This window comes from Clinocottus analis, unplaced genomic scaffold (genome assembly GCF_023055335.1).
Source record: "Clinocottus analis isolate CAN_PGR_092001 unplaced genomic scaffold, fCliAna1.0.p SCAF_15, whole genome shotgun sequence".
Taxonomy (NCBI): domain Eukaryota; kingdom Metazoa; phylum Chordata; class Actinopteri; order Perciformes; family Cottidae; genus Clinocottus; species Clinocottus analis.
This window is the reverse complement of record NW_027175876.1, coordinates 10,027,228-10,050,626: the sequence shown is the minus strand read 5'-3', so window position 1 is coordinate 10,050,626 and position 23,399 is coordinate 10,027,228. Positions and strand designations below refer to the sequence as shown.

The following is a 23,399-nucleotide window of genomic DNA, read 5'->3' as shown; positions in this document are numbered from 1 at the left end:
AAAGCCATCATGCTAATGAACAGCTGTACTGCATGTGTGCGCAGGCTGCATTTGTATGTGTATGTGTGTGCGAGCGAGTGTCTGTGAATCTGAGTGTGTGTGTGTGTGTGTGTGTGTGTGTTTGTGTCACAGCTATATAATTACATAGTAGGGTTTAAAAGCCAATTAACCACTTAAATCGTGGATGGAATCATATTATGGTATCTCGTAAACACGAGCACACACACAGAGAAGAAAGTACAGTATTTTCTTGCCTCATTGTGTGTGTGTCTTTGTGTGTGCACAGTTGTATGAATGTGTGCACATCCCCATTGGTGTTTGTATATGTGGTGAGTTTGCGTGTGTGTTTGTGATAGCCAATAATTAAGTCTCTAATTGCTACGCTCAATCATCCAGTGAGCAACAACACACTCCCCCCCCTCAGAAACACACACACACACACACACACACACACACACACACACACACACACACACACACACACACACACAGTGATTAGGCAGAAGGCCGAGAGCTAGGAGCAACAACAAGGAGAGTACAGTTTTATCACAGTCAGAATGCGTTGGAGTGGTAACTTTTTTTTGTTCCCGCAAGCTATGAAATATTTATAATGGTTAACAAAACAACTGGTTATTTGAACTACAGTAAATGAGTTTTTATTTTTGAACATTAGGGAGAGTTACTTCAAAGTAGATTTATACCTGATATAATACAAGTAGGACTTGACTATAGTGGTTTAGGGTTAAGTGATTTTAACAACTATTTCCATCAACATACAAGAAATATTTTAGTCTTGACAGTCTGAAAGGAGCGCATATTGAATGGCTGAGTAAATATAGAGGACACACTGCACGACAGGCAGTTGTGCAACGGATCATAAAACTCACAGCTTGAAACATGTCACAGCTCGGATCAGCACAAAAGAAAAAATGGAGGAAATATAACTTTTAGATCCCTGATCACGTTGTTTTAGTCATGTCGTGTTTGTTTCTTCATAAAAACACACAAATGATGAAGGAAATCAAAGATTGTACTTTTATTCAAACAAATTGTGTCATTCATAGTTTTGATGATCTACTTAGAAGTGTGAACAGCTCATAAATCAACTAATATCTATTCATGTTGTTGTGAAAACATCTCCTTCAGACAACTGGATTTATTCAAGTGTCTCACCAACAATACATTTTATGAGATTACATCGTGATACGTGATAATTTAACGTCGCCCAATTCTCATTTGGACTGAACAGAGCCTGAACTCATCATGATGTAACTGAACAGAACCTACGTATGACGGCCGGTAGCGACGCCATCATTGTCCTGTCATTTGAAACACGGATTGGTTGTTGACAATGCAACATTATCAGAGAAAATACCCTAACCCTGTCTTTTCTTTCCTGTGTCGAGCCTTGGCAGCAACTTAAGAAGAGCTCGACCAACCCCAACAAAAACGGTCAGAGTGACCTAAAGGCGGCACTCCGGGCTGAAGATGGTGAAAGGACGCCTTGAACAGAAGGTTTACACAACTCCTGTCCCAACTGACAGGATTTTAGTTCCATGGAAAGACACTGATGGCCTGGAATCTCAGCAGAAAGCACTGAGACCCCCTTTAGACTTCAGAGATAGCATTTCCAGTGGAGCGTACGTAAGGGCTGTGACTTTAATGTCACAGCAGAAAAATACATCACAGGCTGGTCACACAGCCAGTGATGCAGGGGCTGAGCGCAGAGATGCTGCAGCTGCACTGACAAAAGCATACTGAGGCTGAAGTGAACAACTAACTGCTAGTCACATAGGCAGAGAGAGAGAGAGAGAGAGAGAGAGAGAGAGAGAGAGAGAGAGAGAGAGAGAGAGAGAGAGAGAGAGAGAGAGAGAGAGAGAGAGAGACAAGACCTCCTCTGCCAAAGTGAACCACGTGTACCACCTGCAGCATTACAACCTGAAGCTGTGGATTGACATCTAATGTTTGCGGTATGTGTTTGTGTTATATGGGAAAAAAATAGCGACAAATGTGCAAAAAACATTGTGATGTGGAGCCTGTCCTTCGAAGTGTGGGCTTAATAGAATTAACGAAATAATATTTGTTGTTGATTTTGGCAGCTAACACTGATAATTGTCTTGATAGCAATGACACTTCCTTACCATAGCATTTATTTTACATCCAATTGAACTCTGAAGTCTTTCTGAAGATGCATCTTTGTTTAATTGGTGCATTTTAATATGTTCTGCCGGTTAAATTAGACACTTAATGAGCTTATTTTTTCATCTTTTCATATACCTATCTACATCCCATTCCCTTTTACTTAAATAACCTAAACGTCCCACATGGATACCTTGCATTTCATACAATGTAATATAATGCAAGGTACTTTACTGACAGATGAAACTAGTGAGACAGTACAGGTACATCCAGAAATCCCAGTTGGCAGGATGTGGAGTCAGTTAATGGAGGAGAGGTGGTGTTCGTTTTTGTTACCTTGAGCTCCCAGCAGTGTGTCCCTGATGAACTGCTCCAGGTCCTCAGCTCGTTTATGAATCCTGTCAGCATCATCCTCCACCTGCTCTCCGTCAGCAGATACCTTAGTGGACTACACACACACACAACACACACACACACACACACACACACACACACACACACACACACACACACAAACACACAAACACACACATGCGTTATAAATTAATAATAAACAAGTGTTGAATAAGTTAACATATTGACTTCGGTTGAACGAAGGGAGGGAAAAATCTGAGGGAGATATAAAAGAATGACAGAGGACGATGGCAATACGTACATAGAACACACACACACACACACACACACACACACACACACACACACACACACACACACACACACACACAATCAATAATATTCTGTTTGTGTGTGTGTTTCAGCGAGACACACACACACAAACACACACACAACAGGAGAATGAGAGACAGACATGAAAACACATCCTAAGATACTTACACACACGCACAGAAAGAAAGAGAAGGTAATTGTTGTTGTTATTTGACAAGGCTGTGCCATATCATTTTGGTTGATGTGTGTCGGTGAGTGTGTATGAGTGTGATGGGGTGTGGATGATAGCAATGCTGTCAACAAACGTCAAGGCCCCAGTCCCTAAAAGGGTGTAGCTTGACAGCGTAAATGTGAGTGTTATTTTTCTGCACTTGGCACTTGTAGAGCCCCTCAGCTCAAGATTTCTTTCCCGTATTCGAGTTAACTCGTTTTAGAGACATTACTGTGACTCTAAAGACTGTGAAGCAAAAAACAAAGTTTGTATAGTTTCTTGTATTCTGTAGTAGCGTAAAGAGGAACAACTCAAAGTGCTTTTCTGGGAAGATGTTTGATGCAAAAACATTAAAGTTCTTGTAATACTTTAAAGGAAGAATACATTTTCCGAATTGCACTGCAGCCCCCGTGGCCTAATGGATCCCTAACAGCCTCTGACTCATTAACATTTGGAAATTCACAAGTCTTCGTCATTAGGGATGACCTTATCACGTTTTATGATCCCAATCCTGATCCAGATCCAACACCTTTCATATTCTGCTCTTATTCTATTCATATCTATACAGGGACCCTAGAAGGTTCAACTGTTCGTGCTAATTTAATTGTTTTCTAAAATATATGATTGAAGTATGATACAAATTGTCACAATAAGGGCTCTGTAGTGTTCTAGACCTCTACAACATTGCAACTGGGTTCCTGTTTTGTTTTTATAGTGAACAAGCACATTCAGTTCTTGTCATTAGTTTGATGTCATTCTGCTCGTTGACAAATTGCTGGAGGTAACAACTAAATGTCACTTTTGTATATGAAGAAGGAAACTCTACAGGGCACCGGCTTTGTTTCCTTACCCTGAAGCCCTCGAAAAGAGGATCCCGAGTACAAAACCCAGTTTTGAGACATTCATTATATCAGTTTTGTGCTAACATGTGGATATTCTAAAATGCATTTGTGTTTGATCGAAATAACCACACTGCAAAAAAGGGGTTCAATGGTATTGTATAGGGAACAGAGGCGTTAATGGGGGCCCACAATCTTATTTCTACTCCGGGGCCCATGGCTGGTGCCCAGGCTTCAAATATCTCATTATTTGTCCATTGCCCAGGTGGTTGACTAAGGTTTCAGTGTTCAAGTGTGTCACAAATCCCTCAGACAGTCCTACTGGCACTTCATCAACATGGTAGAAAAGTGGTTGATTTAGTTTCTGTACTTTCTGCTTTTCCGTCGATGCGGCTGGCTACTGGTGAGTTTTTGGTGTCGTCTCTATTCCAATGCCCAGCATGCTGTAGAAGTAACAAGACGTGTATCTTTGCTGCTCTATGTACGTTATTGCTGCTCTTGGCTATGATCTGACTCCCCACCACAGTCTTTATTTGCCTCATCTCGTTATTTTATAGGCAGACAGAGAAAGAGGGCGCGAGACAGACAAAAGGAGAAAAGAAGACAGACAATGACAGAGACTTAAGTCGAGCCAAAAGAAAAACAAAAGTGTCTGTACCCTGCTGTGTAGTTGGTCCATCTCAACGACCAGTGATCCAAGGTTGGAGTCGGCCAGTTGCAGTAATCTCTCCGGAGCTTTCTGAGGTGACAGCATGTGCTGCAGGAGAGAAACAGAGGGATGAAGGAATTACAGAGAGGGTGTCTGACACATTTTGGCCCTCGGCTAGGCTTTTGAACTGCCTGGCTCTGTGCTGGATTGCCAAAAAGAAGAGGACGAGAAAGCGAGGGAGAAAAAATAAACTGTCATAGAAAACATATAACATATACAACTCAATGTATTGGAATGATGTCACAGTAAGCATCATATATTTCACATTGTTCAATGGTGAAAACAAAGACATGAAATGGTAAAGCAATCCCAGCTAAAAACGTCTTTACACAATTAATTGTAAACATGGTGCTAATTTGAGCTCAAGTTAAAGTTTAACAGCAGGGTGATGCAACATGTTGTTGGCAATGCAAACGCTCAATAGCCACACATTATGGTTCGTGAAGAAGAAAGAGAAAATTCCAAACATTTTGAAAACACTTGAAATGAAGCACACTTTAATATGTTAATGACAATGTTCCTCTGACTAGTGCAGGTTGAGTGAGCTTGTGTCAGTATTGCAACAAGTCAGCTGGGAACATTTCAAAGTTAGCCAGTGACTGTGTCCAACCAACAGATTAATTAGGTCTAAACTACATTTTTTGTTTGTTTTCTTTGTAATTTTTTTTATGGATCAGTTGATGTAATCTGCGAGCTACTTGTCAATTTAGCCGACAAAATCACCGGTCGCAGGTTATGAATCAGAAGCCGTCTCATACCCTCTGAAATGGAAAAACAATTGTCATTTGAATGGGTAAACCTGGCACTGTCATCACTGTAAACCGTGACTTGAGGGAGTGGAGCTTAGCCAAATCTCATCAAAGACAAGAGTTCATCTTTTGGACATAAGTTACAACATGATTGAAATTGTTGTTTCCAGCCAGATGGAGACATGTTTTACCTTGAGCTCCTCGGTCATGTTCTCGAAGCGGTACAACACCTTATACGGCGGTGGGAGGGGCGTGGTCAGGGTGACATCAGTGATGATGCGATACAGGCGGTCCATATCACTGATCAACACACCCGAGCACTCGTCATCGCAGGCTAGAGAAACAAATATAAACACACAATTAGAGTGCAATGAGGCCAACTCTCTCTGTTAGCGAAGCTTACAGACGGTTTGACTGGTTTTGTGTGAGGGTTCATGTTGACACTTCTGCAGTTTGAAAAAGAAAGAAAACGAGAGCAGAAGAAGGAAAAGATGTCATGTATGTGTATTTTTGGTACTGAGTGTGTTTCGCTTATTTGCGAGTCTGTAAATACTTCAGTGTGTGATCGTAGTGACTGCTTGTGTTTTTGTGTTTAAGTGACTCTGGCATCAGAAAGACAGGGCTGCATGACATTCAGCACTGAGAGGCAAAAACACCTATTATGAGCACACACTGCAGGCTAAAAACACACAAACTACACAGCACAGACACACCAGGGGGTTCACTCCGATGGGCGCATACACATTTCTCTTTATAATGCGTGTTTGAATTTCTCTTTCTCTCCTCTGTAGCCCGAGGATGATTTATTGCAGAAATTATAATGTCTGACAAGAGAAATCAAAGACGAATTAAGTAAAAATAAAAACAGTTTTTGACTCAATCAATCTCTGATGATACAAAGAGCACACAGGTACACTAATGCAATCATGCAGTCACATGCGTACACACGCACAGAGGTACAGTAAATGTACAACACATTGTGAGTGGGAGTTTTGCCTGTCTACAATGTTTGGTAAAACAGGCCTGATTAGCTTCTTTCAGGAAGACGTTTGATAACCTTAAAGTTTCTTTGTTGAAATAATTTAGGTGCGTTGTCGCCTTACGCTAAAACAAGTTTATTTTACCTGATTGAAGTTTGCTCATGTTGTTTGATGATGTCAGTGTCACACATATTAGTCAAAGGCAAGTAGATGATACAAATCTTAATGTCACCAAAAGCCCTGTAGTGGTTTTAGGATTCTCAGTGTGCCACATGCCACAAATACTGTATCACACTATTGTAGAAAACTAATTCTAAAAGTTTGTGTTAGTTTTAGGCAAGATTAGAATGATTAACCAGCCTAATGGCATTACTTTCAAGGCGAACTATGGTTAAATTGACTTGGTCAAAATGAAAGTATATCAGTTTCATTCTCTTCGGCAGAACGTATACAGCGTGAAACTGTATGTCACCTCACTCTGAAATACTGCAAATGCAAGAGCTTTCATCAGAGGGTCGTAGGCCCAATCTCCATTACGATACCTCATTCAGCAATGGATGGCGATTTAAAAACATTTATTGAAATAAAAATCCTCCAGATTTAAATTTCTTTAAAATGGTTAGCTGACTTGTTCCTCTTTATAAGAAGTTAAGAGGAAAACACAAAAATGGTCGACTTACTGCAAGACTTAATTTTTCACCTCAAAGATGTGAGTTTAAAATTGGGAGTTTTGAAATGTTTAAAAGCTGTTTTAAAGCTGTTTTAAAGCTGAGGTGGCCACAGAACTCAATACAATACAAAGTCATTAAAGTCGTGGGCTGAGAGCTGTAACAGATTGTGTTCAGGCCACCACAATGTACATGTTTCTGTCCAATGATGCACATCATCACATTCTTACTTCACAGTATCTAAAATGTATATAAATATCATGTTTATTATCACAACCATAGAAGCTAGAAACCCCACAAAGTTCAAGGATTATTTTAATGCGAAGAGTATTTCATCCTATTCATCATCCTGTATTTATTTGTTTTTATTGACTTGTTTTTGTTTAGGATGATTTAAAAAATGTTTTTCAAAGTGTCTTTGGGTATTACGAAAAGTTCTATATAAATTAAATGCATAATTATTATCCTCCCTCAGATTATTAAATAGCAACAAGTAGGATTATATGATGTGATTTTATTGGGGTGTAATATAGTGTGACTTGATTATTTATTATCTTTGTTGATCACACCTGGTTTTGTTATTTTTGACAATGGGAAGATAAATCTTTAAGTTGTATATGGAAACTTTATTTTAATGAGGTCTAACAATGAAGTTTAGTCAAATCATATTTAGACATATTGGAGAACATTGATATCAAATACAGCACATGTCAAAGTCAGATGGCAGCACATCTTGTTTGGATTTAAACCTACAGTAGGTTTTTTAAATCTTAATGTGCTGAACTAAATATACAAAATCATGGGTTGATGCATCATGTACAAACGCATGGTAATATTTTTTTTTATTAGCAAATGTATTTGACTAGTTGCTTAGGTCACACCCTGTAATACCTAATTTAATTTTGAACAAAATGATAATGTCATTAGTAGATGTGCGAGACACTGGCATTTCACTCATTGACGACTACCGACTCCCGAAGTGCTTGGTTGTGGACGGGAGAAAGGGCCGAGCAGAGGCAAAGCCCAGAGTGCAATCACTCTCCAACAAGTGAACGGCCGTCTGATCGCTCCACTTAGTGAAAACCATTAGGACGCGTGATTTTATTCTGGATGTAGAGGCGACCGGTTGGGTGTCAGGGTGCACTGCAGCACTCGCACTGCCAATTTATGAGCACACGCTTTGTGTCTCTACACATAAAGACCTGAGCAAGCAATTTCCTCTCTGACCTGACAGCAGCAATTTCACATTGGGCTCTGTCTTACAACCTTTTCTCCTATATTCTCTTAGTTCAAGTCATGCTAATGGCACTAAATTGGCCCTGCCATTATGGTCATATTAAGTTTAAATTAGCTCCAAATGACATTGAAATTATTTTCTAAATGACTTGAATCTAACTTCTGCTACGATCCCACCTCCCATGGCAACCAGAGAAAAAAGCGTGGCCTGCTCATTTGCACTTCATTGCCAAAATAATGCAAAACTCGCCGGGTGGTGGGCCACAAGAGAGAATAGACTCCAAGGAAATAGAATGAGGTTTCAGTATCTAAAGACATTTAGATCTGCAGAAGGTAAGGCTCCTTTTGTTGTAGCTTCTATTGTTGAAGAGGACTTTATGATTCCACCTTCTACTAACTTTTACATTTTTTAGTGGCACTAAAATTCATGTCCCAGACCACTTGACCAGTAAAACCTGCATCAGTTGTTTCACGGAGGTCTGGGAATTCAGTTGGTTGCAATGTGCAACTTTGCAGCTCGATGACACGACATTCTACACACTGGTCCTTTAAGACACACCAGATATTTCAACCTGCAGGCAAACAAAGAGAGAGAGAAACAAAAAGGAACACCAATAATGGATTCAATAAAAAGCTGTGTGTTAGTCTTACAGATGATCCCGGCTGGTCCACACACATGCCTGTCCATGCACTGGTCACACGATTTCCCCGATGACCCGACCCTGCAACGGCATTGGCCGGTGACAGGGTCACATGGTCCGGGCAGCGCCCCCCATAAGGAACACTTACACTCCTCGCAGTGGCCGCCTGGCATCTGCGGGTTACCATGGTAACCAGTAGCACACCTGGACAGGTGGATCATGGGAAGAAGGAGTTCAGTAGGATTGTTACTTGAATTTAAAAGTTCCCAATTTGTATCTGAACATAGAAAGAGAGGAAGCGTGTATGTACACACACACACACACTCACACACACACACACACACACACACACACACACACACACACACTCATAGACACACACACATACACACGCGCACACACCCCACTCCCTAAGTGTTTATATGTAGCATACGACTACATCACCTTCAGTATTGTCATTGTCAATGTATTTGTCTCAATGTCTTGTGCAAGTGATTCATTGCCATTTCCCTTCTTACATTTTTTCATTTATTTCTAAGCTTATCTCGTTTCAAATTATTACAGGATTATGATTGTCTGTGTGTACCTCACCTCTCACAGTATTTGCCCTCATATCCCTCAGGACAAGCTGTGCATCGGTAGTCATCATGCCCCTCCGTTACACAAGTTGGACTGAAACTAGACACGGACAGAAGAATGTACAACAAACGTCTTAATGCTTTTACAGTCGACACGTTAAAAACGCTGAGGAATAACAAAAATGTAAATAAACATATTTTAGAGAATTACATGCAATTATCACAACATGGTACATGATTGATACATAATACTTTCAATTTGGGGAGTCTCTCCGACACAAAGCGAGATTAATAAGCACAGAAAGATTTACTTGTTCTCTCGGTTGGTGAGAGGACAGGCGCACGGTTTACAGTCATCGTGGGAACCTCGGACCACACCGTAGAATCCTGGAGCGCAGCGTTCACATCGATCACCCTCTGTGTTGTCTTGACAGTTCTACACACACACACAGACACACACACAAACAATAAATTCATGCTCTAAGCCAGCCATGACTCTAACCCTGATGTGTGTGTTTAATGTCCCCTCATCCTCCAGCCAGCAGGAGTTTGTACTGTGTGTGTGTGTGTTTGGTTTTAAAAGCAGAATGAATTTGATTGCGTGAGCTTTATATAGGCAGCTGGAACACAATTACCAAGAAAAAAACTCTTTCTGTTTACTCAGAAAGCGTTTCATCTTTAAAAAAAGAAAACTCATTTTCAGATTAAATGAACCGCAGTTGAGCTACACTTTTATCTGCATGTTGCATTTGAATATTGCCACCGGCACAATAAAAACAAGACAGCAGATTATTTAAGCAAGAAAAAAAGCAGAAAATTGAAGGACATTGCTTTAACTCTTAAGCTACAATCCAAGTACAATCCCTTGTATGTGTCTACCTATCTGAAGTCGACAATGAGCCATTGAAAAGACGGCAGAAGGGGTCACCCATCATCCCCTTCTTAATCACCGACAAAGTGGTGTTGAGGAGGCTTTTCTTTTTGGCGAGTGAGATAATTATCCTGGTTGATTTACACAGAGACTAGATGACGAGCACAAGAAAGAAAAGTAGCGGCATATTGATATAATTAGTCGCTGTCAGTTCACTTCTCAATTCTGCATAGTAGTAGCACTTTTGATCACTAGTGCACTTCGCTGTAAGGTGGTGAACTTGGAGAGGATTAGTGAAGTGACAGAAAGGTCACTGCAGGTCATTTCTTCAAAGTCAGGAGCTGCCTATCCTCTTGGATTGTTTTCTACTAAGACTAAAGAACCATTAGTAAATAAAGTTATTATTAGTAGGGAATTTGCATTTCCCAGGAAAATCGTTGATTGAGATTCACACATCCGGACAGTCACTGGGAAGTATCAAGTGTGATCGCAGCTGCTTGTGCAGAGCCGAGCATCTCTACCAGAGCAGCGGGGAAGTCATTACTCTTTTCTTTTCGCCACCCACGGTTTGTGAGCCATTGTAGGGCCTTCGCACACAAACCCACACACACATATCGAGCCTGCACTATTTCTGATAGGAAACGTAGCCGTCCACACATAGTAATAAATGGTTTTGAGGCCCAGTCCACTGCTGCTTGATGAGATGCTGTGAGAGCGTGCACAGCAGCAGCCCGCTAGCTGTTAGCTGACAGGTGCGATCTTGCACGTCAAGAGAGTTCATTAACCTCCGTTCCAAAAGAGCAGACCATCCAAAATACTCATTTACTTTGCAGGATTTCACTCACCTGTTTTTATGAGGTTGGCCACAAGGGTGCAATGACACACACAACTATAAATATATCCAGTATTTCATATCCTGAGATGTTTGTGTTCTTATTTTTGGCTACGCTCATTATACAATATTTGTGTTTTGACGGATGCTATGCCAAAATACAGTGTGTTTATATAAATATACAGTATATTTCCATAATATGTATGACCTGCAAACACAAAAACACACACACAAATGCTCACAGATGCAGACACATAGCCAACTAACACACATCTGCACACTGAACTGTGCATTCAATCATAGCAACACACACACACACACACACACACACACACACACACACAAACAAACAATGTACACTCACACAAATACATTACATACTGTTCACAAACACGCAGCTCTCTCCTCTTCATATCCCCAGGGTTCAGTCTTGTGTGTTTGCCTTGTTTCTTGAAAATGGGAACTTCAATCAGTGCAACAGGAAGTGGCCTTCTAACGAGGCAAGTCGTTTCTATTAACTTCCTGTGTTCCTCGTTACCACTAATTACCTCAGAAACAAACTCGTTTAGCATTTTCAATTTAGCCCGCTCGGTTAGAAAATGCTAATGACGCCTGTTATGGAGAGCGAGATGGAAATGGACGAGGAAAAAATGGCTGGGAGGCAGAGAGAAACAGAAATCAAACACAAGGGAAGAGTGTGGGGAGAAGTAAAACGGGGGAGAAACAAATTGGCAAAACTAGAAACATTACGGAGAGGTGGGAAAGAAAGAGGTGGAGGGGAGGGGGGGTGCAAAGGAAGATTGGGGCAAAGAAAAATGAGAGACGGTGAAAGACGGAGTGGTGGGGTGATGAAAAGAGACAAAGGATGAGTAAATACATAATTGAGGATGAGAGGGAAGAGAATTTAGGGGATGAGAATGGGGCAGATAAAAGAAATACGGAAATTAGAAGAAGGCGGAGCAGAGGGAGAAACAATAGAGTAGAAGGGAGGAAAGTGGATAAAAGACGAGAGGAGGAAGCAGGAGAGTGGAAAAAAGACAAACAATGAAAATAATTGGAAAGGAGAGAACAGCGATGGGGAAACAAGAACATGTTCACATCCATATTGGAGCACAGCTATTCTCTGGTGTGAGGAGGAACAGGCGGCGTTTGTCTATCGTGACAGCGTTGATACTAATTTGAGTTGAGATGATTTCATGAAACAAGGAGTTACGGTTTAATTCCAGACCTTTAAACTGAATGACATTCAAGCTGTTTACATCAGTCAGGGTTTTGTGATGACTGAACCATTTTTCAAATTATTGTTAGTGGAATAAAATGTTCCATTAAGCGGGTGACAGTACCAGATTAAATTAAATAAGAGTGAAGACTGCGCACTTCACATAATTGCTGATCCTGTTAGTTGTCCTGTTTAGCTCTTGAGTCGGTAATCAGAGAGTCACACTTTGTCAGGACCAAACACCAAATCCAGCACTCCAAGCTTGTGACAAATAATTGAGCTGAATCTCATGCATGGCAGTGTATACAACTCTGCTTTCTAAAAAGGAAATTTGTAATAGTGCGGCAATTGTTAAATAATAGAAGGTGATCCACTTGCACTATGTGGCATATTCAAGTCTTCTAGAAAAATAGGAAACTTTATGTGAAAAGAAGCCTCCATGACACCGCAGGAAAAAAAAATACTTTTTCTGGGTTTGTTTACAAGTGCTTATACCTATTTATCTGACTGGTGTTTCAAGACCAAAAAAATGGCTTCTCATGAACTGTGCAGAATGAATCTCAGTTCATGGATTTTTCTGGCAGTATGAACAGTTTTCTCTGTGGATCTAATCTGAGCGATGACCTGTGGGCAGCATGTGACCAACTGCTCCCCGAGGTCCAAGTCTTCAGATGGCGACTCACGACCAAACTGACCAGATTGGGAAAAGCCTGAAAGTGGCTAACAGCTAACAACTGACGCTGGCAGATTTGGCTCTCAGGCCACTAGGTTGAGTCATCAGGCAGAATATCATTTACGAGATTGGCATTTTATTTCCTCGCACTTAATAAATTAATAACGATTTAAAGCAAAATTCCAAATTCAGTGCATAACTTTGATTGAGGGATTGCCTCCTTATGGCGCTCAACTATGTACTTGCGTTTTGCACCTTTGCCTTCGCAGATGGCGTGCGAGCTCCGAGCATGCACAAAGGCAATCATTACTGATGCGCTTTTGTTCCATTATTGTCTGAAACTCCAGAGGGCTGACATGATGTACTGTAAAGAAGCAAGAAGACAAGGAGGGCAACCAGCAAAACAGCATAAACCAACCACCACAATGCAGAGGGGGAATTGGGATTAACTGTAAACTGATATTCATGGACTACTTTATTGTCTTCATACAAGTCCCTCAAAAAAATAATTCATGTTTAAAATGCATTAGAAAAAAAAGAAAGAAAAAAAAAACGCATTTGGCTACAAATTATATATCTAAATGTTGACTTTCTGAAGCATCTAAAAAGCAGATGGCCTTATTTTTCTAATCCTTGGACATGTTAATAGTGTTTTTTTAATCAGTGAACTATTTGTGACAGCCACGTCTGAAAAGCTCTGATGGAGTTACACAAATTCAAAGGTGCACGATGCGCAGACCATCAGTATGTCATTTTCTGGCACGCTCAAAGGTGCAAACAATGGCAACACTGATGACGGCTAACAGGAGGGTGGGTGCTAGGTTTTCCATTGGTCAAGATCTTGTCATCAGCTGTAATCGCAGAGCTGCACCGATTAGCTTGTCCGCTGTATCTTTACATAGAAAATAGTTTGATGCTGTATGCTACGAATGTATAATTGAGCACCTGGAAGGTGATCTGATCTAACGATTGGATACAGTTCGTCTTCAATTTACAGGGTCAGATTTCTTTGCCTCAATGTGTTTTAATGGTAGATCTTTCTCTAAGACCATATTCTCCCCCCTTTCTCAAAGTAAGAGTGTAGCTTTGGGTCAGATCCAGAGGAGAGGAAATTACAAAAAATGTCAATGAGCCAAGGGTCGTTAATTATTGCCGGGCTAATTACAGTAGCTGACATTCCTCTCAACACACACACTTCTCTCTCTCTCTCTTTCTCTCTTTCTCTCTTTCTCTCTCTCTCTCTCTCTCTTTCTTTTTCTCTCCCTCTCTTTCACACACATCAGTTTCTTCTCCAGAAGCTACCTGGCATATGGCTTTATGAAGGTCTCCAGTGGCAAAACACACACACACACACACACACACACACACACACACACACACTTACCTGGCATATGGATGTCTCAGGGTCACAGGTGGAAGAGTGCCCACTGCATTGGCACTGAACACAGCTGCCCATGCCGGCAGCGGTTGGCAGTCTGGACGCTGAAGCAGATGTCATGGAACCGGCACGAAGACGGTAGAAACCTGCAGCACACTCCTGCACATGGAGAGACAGAATGAAAGGGATAATGAGGAATACATGTATATTTCAAAGAGTCTTTTAAAGCTGAAAGACAGACATAAAAGATACAGTTTTGACAGCCTGTGCTCCCACAGAAGTCTTGTGATACTTGTACACACACAGTATACACATGGACCCACATAATTATCCCTAATTGTAATTTCTCAAGGCAACTGTTGACCACTCCCTCTTGCATTCACATACACACAATTAGGAGATATTCCCTTCAGTAACTTTTGATCACACACATGCCCACACCCTCACATACCCGCTCAGCGCAAACACACACACACACACACACACACACACACACACACACACACACACACAGACGCAGGCATGCAAGGTAACTATTTCTCCCTCTCTCTCCTGTTCAGTAATAATTAATGGAGTCCATTTAAAGAGCCATCTGTTCCCTCTGCAAGCGCTAAACGCCCGTTTAAATATACTTTATTAACAACGACGGCAGCTACAAATAGAATGGCCATCTGTCAGCCAAGACCTCTACGACCTGAACATTTCAAGTTTAGCTACCGCTTGCTATTTGGCAGTTTGTCAACAGTATCTGTAGCTTCTAAATGATGTACATGGCGATTTTTCCCTCCTCTGCACTTCAAGTAGAAAATGACAAAATGAAAGAGGTTGAACAATATAGTCAAAAGTTTGCAGACAACTCGTGTGCTCCTTTGAGATTAACACAATAATACCTAAATGACTATCAGGCGCCGCTATATAGTGGAATTGACCAGAACTGTTGCCTCTGTGTATCATAAGCTGCCTCTACAAAATCCTCATTAAACTGAAGATTGAGTCACTGCTATATGCTTTCTGTGGCTTAGAAGGAGCTGGACGCAGTTGAAAGTCAATTGCTTTGACAAAATCACAACTGAGGGGAAGAGACGCTCAGTGAGGCTTAATCCTAGTTAAGCAAGGCAAAAAAAAAAAAACACAGCCTGAAAGGCGTCGGAGATGTGCTTAAAACTCTGAACTACATGTAAATTGGGAACCGTCTGTGACCTCCATGTTTACACTCTGAAGGTAGCAGACAGAAAGCATTCATTCCTCTGAGCACTAGGAGAGGAGAGGACTAATTAATGGTTGTAGTGCTAGATAGTTTTTAACTTGTGTAATTAAGAATGCTTTTTGAGTTCATTTTTTATATTCTCCCTATTCAGTACATTCTGTATTTTGTTATTGAAATGTCATTGGCATTTTATGGTTTACTATTCATGTAGTGGGCTTTTTGCTGCTGGCTGAAAGTCATTTCATCAGATGAATTATTACAAATTCTGGAATTGAATTCACAAAACTTGTGATGCATTTTGACATTGATGTATTCAGTAAATTCTTTGCATGTCTCCTAGCTTTCTATCACCGTATTAAAAGTAAAATTTTACATTGTAGCAAAGGTTTTGGTTTTGGTGTAAACATCTACCGATGCAAATTAGAAGTTGCAGTACAGACATGACAAAGATGTTTGTTTCTTATAAACAGTGTTGTCGTTACATTGTTTGTTCACTAGACAGCACTGATTTTCTGAATTGTAAAATATCATGCTCAGTACATAATCTTTTTTTTAAGGCAACATCTCTTTCAAAAGCAGTCGTCTTAGATATTCACATCTGCACTTGTACAGTATGAAAATCTCTAAAATATTAAATTATTTAAAGAAATTACAGAAAGTAGTCACTTATAAAAGGCATGGTTACGACATGCATGTTGACTACTAAAACCACCCATTACCTGCAGTATGTCAAAGTTCTTAAAAAGATAGTTTTTTGCAGATATGAGGTCTAACACATGTGCAAGCATTTCTGTGGTTGTGCGCTCACCTCACAAGAAAACCCAGAGTATCCGACTGGACACTCGCACTTCTCTATCTGATGTGCTTTCTCGCTCTCTTTGGTGGGTCGGCCTTCCTCGGCCACCGTTAGACTGATCTCTGAAATACTGGAAAAAAGAGTCAAATCTATTAATACAACAATGTCAGAGGATCCCACTTGCATTATGTTTTATCATAATTATGTTTTTTTGTCTTCCTTTGTTTAGACACAATAATCATAATGATTTGCAGCAGGTTATGATGTATCTTCTGTGCAAATGGCAAGTAGTACAAGCAAATTAATCCTTGAGATGCAAACAAAAAGAGGTTTTCTGAAAGGTTATATTTTTTATTCAGCCATCATATTTCATATTTAATAGTGGACCTCGCTGTATGGGGGTGCATGCTGCTGCATGTGTGTGTGCGTGCATGGGTTTTACCGGCTGTGTCTCATCAAGTTGCCGTGTGATGCCTTAATTAGGATGTAGTCCACATAGAACAAAATATCCATGAAGTCCTCTCGAGTCATGGACCTGCCATCTGCGTACTTCCACTCGTGCTGTACACACACACAAGGACACACACACACTCACATTAAACACACTGACAAATCAATTTTATCACCGCAGTCTATTACCAGTGTAGTAGACCCTGTTTGTATTGACCGACAGAGCTCGGCAAAAATAAGTGCAATCAATATTCAGTTCAGCTCCATTAATTTTATAGTTGGCATTTAATAGAAGAATATATTTCTTGAACTGATAACTCAAATATTTTATTCATTACTTCTATTTGCAGCCTTACTCTACCTCTGTCATGTCGATCTCGTGGCGAGTGAGCTGGCCAATCTGCAGCCCCGGTATGTTGCGGGTCATCAGTATGTTGCGGTTGGGACCGCCGTTAATGATGACCTGAGGCTCATAGGAGGAAGGACCAGTTTCATCTCTGGCCTCGTAGTACACTGCATATTTCAGCTGTCCACCATACGCTGTGATCTGGGGAATTGATTAGAGTGTTGTGAATTATCACCTCTTTGACAAAAAAGTATATTTATATCATAGCTTTGATGGTCAGAGAATTGCTGATTGCTGTAGGAAACAATTAAAAACTGTATTGCCTAAAAAGATAAGAAACACTGTGAGCTTTCCAACCATTGAGCCTCTGAACTGCTCCGGCAGTTTCCAGTAGTAGGGTTCAGAGAGGGTTGAGGTGACCAGCTCCGTGTGAGCGAGGATCTCAGGATGCTGGAAGCTCACTCCTCTCCTCGTCTCCACAGTGTTGGATTTATCCACCAGGGGCAGCACCGTCTGCTCCGGCTTCAGCGCCAACTAGGACACATCACAGTGATGACAATATAAATGTGACGCATGTTGACCCTTGAAGATTTAACCCAAGGAACCATTCCATGGACGCTGTTCATGGTGTCTACCACGCTGCCTTTCCATTTGAACTGAGTGCACGTACTACATGCACTGATACCCAAGACTTGGATTCTGCTGTACAAATATGATTAGTTTACATTGACTCAAATGGCTAATAATCATGAATGTGATGTTCTGAGTAAAACTGAGGCATTTGTTGCATACCTTAACACAGACCTGTCAATGAGGTGTGCATGAGTCCGAGAGTCACATGTGTACAAAGGCATCAGTGTCTTTTTCTCTTTAAGTCACACAATGTCCTCTTTTCATCACCTCTTAATGACGCAGACTTTGACTTTGGCGGATTTGAAATGCATTTTGTTTGAGACTGCTATCTTGTTATATAAAGTTTGACATCCGCGTTTCATCTGTGTGGATTGTAATATATTCTAGGTAATGAGGATGGATCCATGCAGCTCTAATGACTGGCCTAATGAGGCACCTCGATCGGAACATGAATACATGTATTTCAATTACCAAATACTGGCCGTATGTTTTGCAAAAACAAAAACAAACCTTTTTTTTTTTTTACATTCAAAAGCATTGAAACGGGTGTGGAAATTTTAGTCAAGTGGGAGGTGCTAATTGTTATTTAAACGACTCTTTGGCGTTTGGTAACAATCCTGTTGCTGGCTTCACAATTAATGCATGTTTATGTATTATATATATATATATATATATATATATATATATATATATATATATATATATATATATATATATATATATATATACACACACGTGACATTTAAGATATTGAAGTCATAAACAGAAGGAAGAAAAAAAATGCTTTTCTTTTTTGTATTTTGCACACAAGGGACATTTCTGCCATGAATCTTGCGTTTGGTATTCTTTCAGAAGGACCCAGGATTGTATAATAGTGGTATTGTCACAGTTGCTCCCCGGGCGCTTCACGAGGCTGCCCACTGCTCCTTAATTACTAAGGATGGGTTCAAATGCAGATAATACATTTTCCCACTGTGGGACTAATAAGGGATTAATTATTATTATAAGACAGTGAGTCTTGTTGATTGTTTCTTAATAATGGGCAAGCCAACTGTTGTTGCTTTTTTTTCCTTTAAAGGATTGTTCTTGACTTTTGATTTCCAAAATAAAAACATTTCCATTCTGAATATAAATAAAGTTGTCACTCTGTCAGTAATAACTCAAATATGATTCACGTACCACAGAGCAACAAACAGCTTGGAGAAAATCTAGCTCATTCTTTCTCATTCTCTTTCTGTCTCCCACTTTGTGTGTTGATATTTCGATATTACTTGAATAATACGAGGGTTTATTATTGACTGTGGGTTGTGGTTGAGTGGACTGATTTAAAAACAGATTCATCTGCTGGAGCCCGGACCTCTCCCTCTCTCTGTAGCTGCAGTCTAGCAGTGCTGATAAGTTGATATTGTGCGAATAATATGTGAGGCATAATGGAAGAGCGCTCTTTGTTTGAGTGATATCTATGAAGTTACTTTAGCTTGGACACACAAGCAATACTGGCAGCATAATGGAGAGGCAGTCACAAGGGGAAAGGGAAATTACTCCTTTCAAAATGAATGGAACTCCAAACATGTATATACTGCAGCTGGTTTCTCATCGGCAATGGGATTGATACTCTATGATAGCAAATAAGAAACAGGTATAAAGGGACAAAAAAGTATAGTATGCCATGAAATCCTAATTTGAATCTTCATACAACTTAATGGATGTGTGTTTATTCTGATTGAATATGAGATATGCAGTGCCTATGGAAGAAGTATGTGTACAGACTGAGATGAGTTCATTCTCTCATGTTGTTTGTGCACATTCAGTAGATCCTTATAACTCTCATGGACTTAGCAGTACTTTTAAAATATGGGTTTGTATACATGTGAGTATTTAGTGCTTGCTATTTAAAATAACATTGGATTCCTGATCCAATTCAAAATGTGCTGACATAAAATACAAAACACTGCGTGATCGATAAATTCAAAATAATGTAAGTTTGCTTTTATATCATGTGATAGTTTCAAAAAGGTATATACTGTACCATAGAGCTTGAATATATTCTCATATATTTCATGTTTGTGTTATATACCTAACACCTTTTTCATTTAGAGCTACAGCTATCACTTTCTGATGTACAGATATTAGCAGCCATTTAATACATGCAAGTCTTTGTTTTCATTATTTCCTTTATTTCTCAATAATCTAGTTTGAAAATGCTGCCAACTGTCCTTGTCAACGCCTCTCTCTTCTTTAAGAGGAGAGCCCTTTTGATTTTTTTCAGAATATCAGTGCTTTCATTTTTATCTCAGTTCCTTGAAGATTTGTACTTTATTATATTCGTGAATAATTTTCCAACAGTATTTAATAACCAGTAAATAGTTGTTCAATCACACACAAACTACTCCCAACAGGGATACATTTCTGTGGCTGTGTGTGTGGCAGAATGTGTGTGTGAGTGTGTGTCTCTCTGCCTTTACCTCCATGTAATCCCATGTAGTGTGAGCTTTTTGGGTGTGTTTGTGTATGTGAAGGCAAGTGTACTGTGTTTGTATAGTGTATGTGTGTGGTGTCTAGCTATAGTGAGAGTGTGAGTACAAGTGTGTGCGTATGTGTGTGTGTGTGTGTGTGTGTGTGTGTGTGTGTGTGTGTGTGTGTCCCACTCCACTCAGTGTAATCTCACGATTCAGTGGTTCAGAGAAAATCTCCCTCTTTCCAATAAACTCTCATTTTTTTCAGTCTTTCTCTCTGTCCAGCTCTCCCTCCCTCCGTCTCTCTCTCTGTCTACAATAAATGAAGTGAATGTTTGTCGTTCAAATGAATCCTCTCGCCGCACTCCATCAGAAAACTCTACGGTTACCACGGAAACGACAGTTTATCGCTGCTGGCAACCATTTCTGAGATGAGGGGCCTTTATTAAAAACAGGCTGCCACTCAACAATTGATTGCCAACTTGCTGGCTGACTGTCTGCTGCTGTCTGCTGCTCTCACCTACCTCTGTCTTTGACTCACAGCTGTATCCGTACGCTCCACCTCGTGTTTGTATTCTCACGTATCGCAGCCAGCCGAGACACAAGAACCCACCGCTGGAAGCTTTCACTTCTCCAGTGAAATATTTCAGCATCTACTTGATGGACCGGCACAGGCCTTTGAACAAACATGGACGCCTCCCAAATGATTTGATTTGCTGCTCTCCTGACTTTTCTTTTGTATTTGGTGCAAATTAGCAAATGCCGACTGTCGGAATTCAATAAAAAGAAAGCCTTCAGGAGAAAGTGTAAAAGCGCTACAAACGGCCTGTTGGAGTGCGTCGATAAGGTGCTCTCTTTTAAGACATTTGACAAGTTGGCACCAAAATGTAAACAACTGTTTGTTAAGTTATTTATTTGTGGTTCCTATTTGAAATTTACCTACGGATGTACAGACGACTATAATGTAATGAAGTGTATTTTTTTCTGATTTGCAGATATATTTATGGATGTTTATTTTGCAATCTGAGACATAATGATATATTTGGAAAGTGTAAGACACTATGAATGATATCAATATGTTTTTTTCTGTCTTTGCATTATTTGCCTCACGGTTATGACTCTGAGAAGTATGAGTCTTGACTCAAATACTCATGTCTCTCCCTCCACGTTCTTCTAGAGGTTTTTAACGATACACTACTGAACGTAAAATGCATCACAAAACGTAACCAATACACTTTTCTGATTTAATATTTCAACCATGTTTAAGGCACTTAACTGTGTTTATGCAATAAAAATTCCAATATTCACAGCACACCTGTCTCTCATCTCTGGAAACATCCTCCCACCTTCTGAATATCTCTAACATAGCAGCTACTGACAGCCACCAGGAAGGCCGCAAAAAAACGACTAACACTTTCTACTGGGCAAGAATCAAGTGAAATGAGATCTATAAACTTTAAGTATTTGAACAAGCCTCTAATTATCCATACATAATGATTAATGAAGAACATGAAGCTTACAGCTTTGGCACAGTGCAGAGTCAGATGTAGGCAGCCAGCTGTCAAATGTGTCATCTCAGCAAGGAAGCTGGCACAGACAGTGTGTGGAGATACCACATCGAGATCCAGACCAGAAACTACTCTTTAAATACATTGTTCTACATATTATCAAACAGGTTTGGACAATTTTGATTTTAAAAATGCATTTAATTTTCTATTTGAAGTCAGTGAGGGAATTCTTTGTCATTTTCTGAAACATTTAATTTAATTTAAGAGAAGTCTGAGTCACTGAATCCTATTCTTCAGAATACTTAAATCTACTTTTGTGAAACAAAAACAGTGACAGAAAAGAAGTTCAAATTAGGATGTCTACTCACCCACATCCTGATGAGTCCTTGTGCCTCTGTGCACGAGCGTGTCAGTCCGTAACAGTAACAGTTGCTGCAGCCCAGCGGGTTTCGTACAGACAACCCAAATGTATCCAGCTTACAGCGGTCACAGTTGTCTCCTTCAACATTTGCCTGAAACAACAAAAACAGGGAAACACACACAGTTGAGGAACATTCTAACATTGTTTTCGTAAAAACTATTTTTGGGGAAGTCATAAGCAACTAAATCCACTCAGCTGAACTAAAATCATTCTGAAAAAAATACAATACAGTGACATGGGCCAGTTAAAACATCTAATCCTTCACTTCACTGCTTCAGGTCAGAAAGCAGCTTCAGGCAAGCACACCTACAGCAGGATGTACAGGAAGTAGCCGTGGCTGTGACTGTGTTTATTTCTGCTGTGATCTCGGGCATTTTAACATGACGATCAATGAAGCGGCCACATGAGTAACAGCAGTTTTTGGCACTTCTGCGTTGGCTAAATATTTCCACAACAGAGCTTGCAAGTCAAAGTCCTCGAGCAGAAAAAGTGACTCTCTGACATCAAGTTCATTTCACCCTTTTATAATATAGTGATACTGTCAACGTTAACAATTACTAATTTCATTTGGACTGTGTCACATATTTTAGATATTAAAATCCAGCCATCCTATGCAACACAGTTTTGTTTTCCGTTGGTTGCATTATTATCTCACTGCAGTGAATTGTTTACATTTTGAGTAAATAAGCTGAGGGCCGACTGGTAGAAAATGGGATCGTGGACAGGTCTGTATATCAGGGATTCTCTTTCTGCTAAGAAAAGTCTCCGTCCTGCCAACAAAACATCATCCAATTAATGTTGAGTTCTGTCAAAGCGTTCAGTAAGTAGGGACCAAGAACATTGTGAAGGAACCTAGAATGTCAATATTAGTATTGTTATTTGTTATGTCAATAGGAGGTCATTATGCTATTACAAGCGACTAATGATCATCAATTTATTTAATTACTTTTTGGTTTAGTTCATAAAGTCTCACTACATCAGTCAAAAAACACAAATTTATTTCATTTATGATCAACCTTCACATTTGACAGGCAAGAATTAGTGTATGTTAAAGATTATTCTTCACGATACATAATTGAAACAATTACTCAATTAGTAAAATTGAGTCTATCAATGTCTAGCAACGTTTCAAAAAAGTTAAGACATTATATAAAATCCTTGCATGTTAAGAAGACCTCAAACATATAAATGTT

General features: G+C 39.9%; 1 protein-coding gene across 2 annotated transcripts in view; it reads right to left on the bottom strand.

Moving 5' to 3' along the window:
• lama2 (laminin, alpha 2) overlaps positions 1-23,399 on the bottom strand; it is a 165,875-nt gene that overhangs the window by 41,138 nt on the left and 101,338 nt on the right. For both annotated transcript variants that reach the window (XM_068577698.1, XM_068577700.1), the window contains exons 27-38: positions 22,154-22,297; positions 17,546-17,722; positions 17,204-17,389; positions 16,835-16,953; positions 16,405-16,522; positions 14,396-14,548; positions 9,728-9,852; positions 9,430-9,516; positions 8,849-9,042; positions 5,505-5,647; positions 4,514-4,612; positions 2,476-2,587 (exon numbers count right to left, since the gene is read on the bottom strand). In XM_068577698.1, the coding sequence (XP_068433799.1) occupies positions 2,476-2,587; positions 4,514-4,612; positions 5,505-5,647; positions 8,849-9,042; positions 9,430-9,516; positions 9,728-9,852; positions 14,396-14,548; positions 16,405-16,522; positions 16,835-16,953; positions 17,204-17,389; positions 17,546-17,722; positions 22,154-22,297 (1,657 nt within the window). The remainder of the gene's footprint in view (positions 1-2,475; positions 2,588-4,513; positions 4,613-5,504; positions 5,648-8,848; positions 9,043-9,429; positions 9,517-9,727; positions 9,853-14,395; positions 14,549-16,404; positions 16,523-16,834; positions 16,954-17,203; positions 17,390-17,545; positions 17,723-22,153; positions 22,298-23,399) is intronic.